The 1,465-nt window shown below is 36.7% G+C and overlaps 1 protein-coding gene across 1 annotated transcript; it reads right to left on the bottom strand.

Annotated features, from left to right (window-relative positions):
* Positions 1-235: 235 nt before the first annotated feature.
* LOC114177268 (cotton fiber protein) lies at positions 236-1,001 on the bottom strand. The gene has a single exon (XM_028062543.2). It carries the CDS (start codon positions 942-944, stop codon positions 549-551), a length of 396 nt encoding a protein of 131 aa, XP_027918344.1. The 5' UTR covers positions 945-1,001; the 3' UTR covers positions 236-548.
* Between the last annotated feature and the right edge of the window lie 464 nt (positions 1,002-1,465).

Genomic DNA, 1,465 nt, shown 5'->3' with positions numbered 1-1,465 from the left:
AGTACATGTTATCTCAGACAAAAAATTAGCATTAGTACAGGGACAAACGTGGACTCTCTGTTATCATGTGTTTTTTTTTTTTTTTAGTTTATAGGTATTCAAATATGAATCTGAATTTGAAAAACACCTTTTATTTTAGATTTCGCCTTAATTTTACAGTAAAATCCAGTCTAAAGAAAAGAGAAATAACTTCTGCAAAATCAGTAGTTTGTACATGTTTGGAGAAGAAGAAAAAGAAGAAGAAAAACAGTCCCTCATATAATTTTCATATTTTAATTTTGTTGTACAGGGACAATGATAATGAAATAAATACACAAGAGAAAAAGGAACAACTAACAAAAACATCATATGTTCCCAGCTTCTTGTAATTGCTGCAAATCATAAAAAAGGATCAAAACAATCTCAAGAATCCAAAACTTTACAAATGAAAGGGAAAAAAAGGCACACTTTTTTTGTACACGTTCCTCTGGCGATCAACGCAAAGTGAAAAATGGAGATCTTCCACGAAAAAACGCAAGTCCTCCATTAGAAGAAATCCGAAGAACTAATCAGGGAGAGACCAATTCAAGACTATTTTCCCTGCGATAACGTAGCTGCAGTGAGATTTGTCTCTCCATCTGAAGCTGTCTTCTGAAATTGGTTATGAACATCTCTGCTCTCTTATCGATATCATCATCGGAGGGACAGCTTATGGTCCTCTGAAGGGTGTGCGCAGGAGGAGAAATCAAACCCTCCGAATCCGTTTCCTCTGAGGAAGAAGAAGGAGTACACATCATCAACCCTGGTCGATCGTTGAAACTAATCTGGCGTTTGCTGATAGAAACGCCGCGGAGAATGTTCGCCGCATGCCATGCGTGGCTGAGCACGGTGGCGCTCAGCAGGAGCTTCACCTTCTTCACGGCCACCCTGAGGCGGCTCAGTAGAGACGTTTTGTGCGAGCTCATGTTATTGTTGGTCGTTGTTGAAGGCCAAATAAATGAGATAATAGTTTTCGTAAAGTTGCTATCGTAGGTGGAAGATATTTATAGCAACTGGATAATGACACGCTGTTTCAATTTAAAATATTATTGAAGCAGAACGTAATGGATTATCGAGGAAGGAAAGGGATGCTGAAAATTTCGTGTACAAATAGATTACCGTGTACACTTTGAAAACTTGGTCTAGTTACATATATCTATGGTCAAACTTTGATTTTTTCTCATTTCCCTTTGCTTGTTGGCAGACCCAGTTACTGCAGGGTTGCCCTAATCATCACCACTTTGCAGACAATTTTCAATCGGGTTAATGATTTTTTTTTTTAAATAATTTTTTAACAACTAAATTTTGATTATTTTTTTTATAATATTTTAAGTGATCTTTTATTTATTTATTTTAGTATTATCAACACGAAATCATAGTTTACAGCCAATGAGATGCTGTTAGTTTTGTGTGGCCGCCCGAGCTTGTCTTATTCCTTTTGTAATTC

The sequence above is a fragment of the Vigna unguiculata genome, chromosome 3 (assembly GCF_037176805.1).
Source record: "Vigna unguiculata cultivar grain cowpea cultivar isolate G323 ecotype 2 chromosome 3, ASM3717680v1, whole genome shotgun sequence".
NCBI lineage: Eukaryota > Viridiplantae > Streptophyta > Magnoliopsida > Fabales > Fabaceae > Vigna > Vigna unguiculata.
The sequence above is the reverse complement of the archived record's forward strand: the minus strand, read 5'-3'. Positions and strand labels throughout refer to the sequence as shown.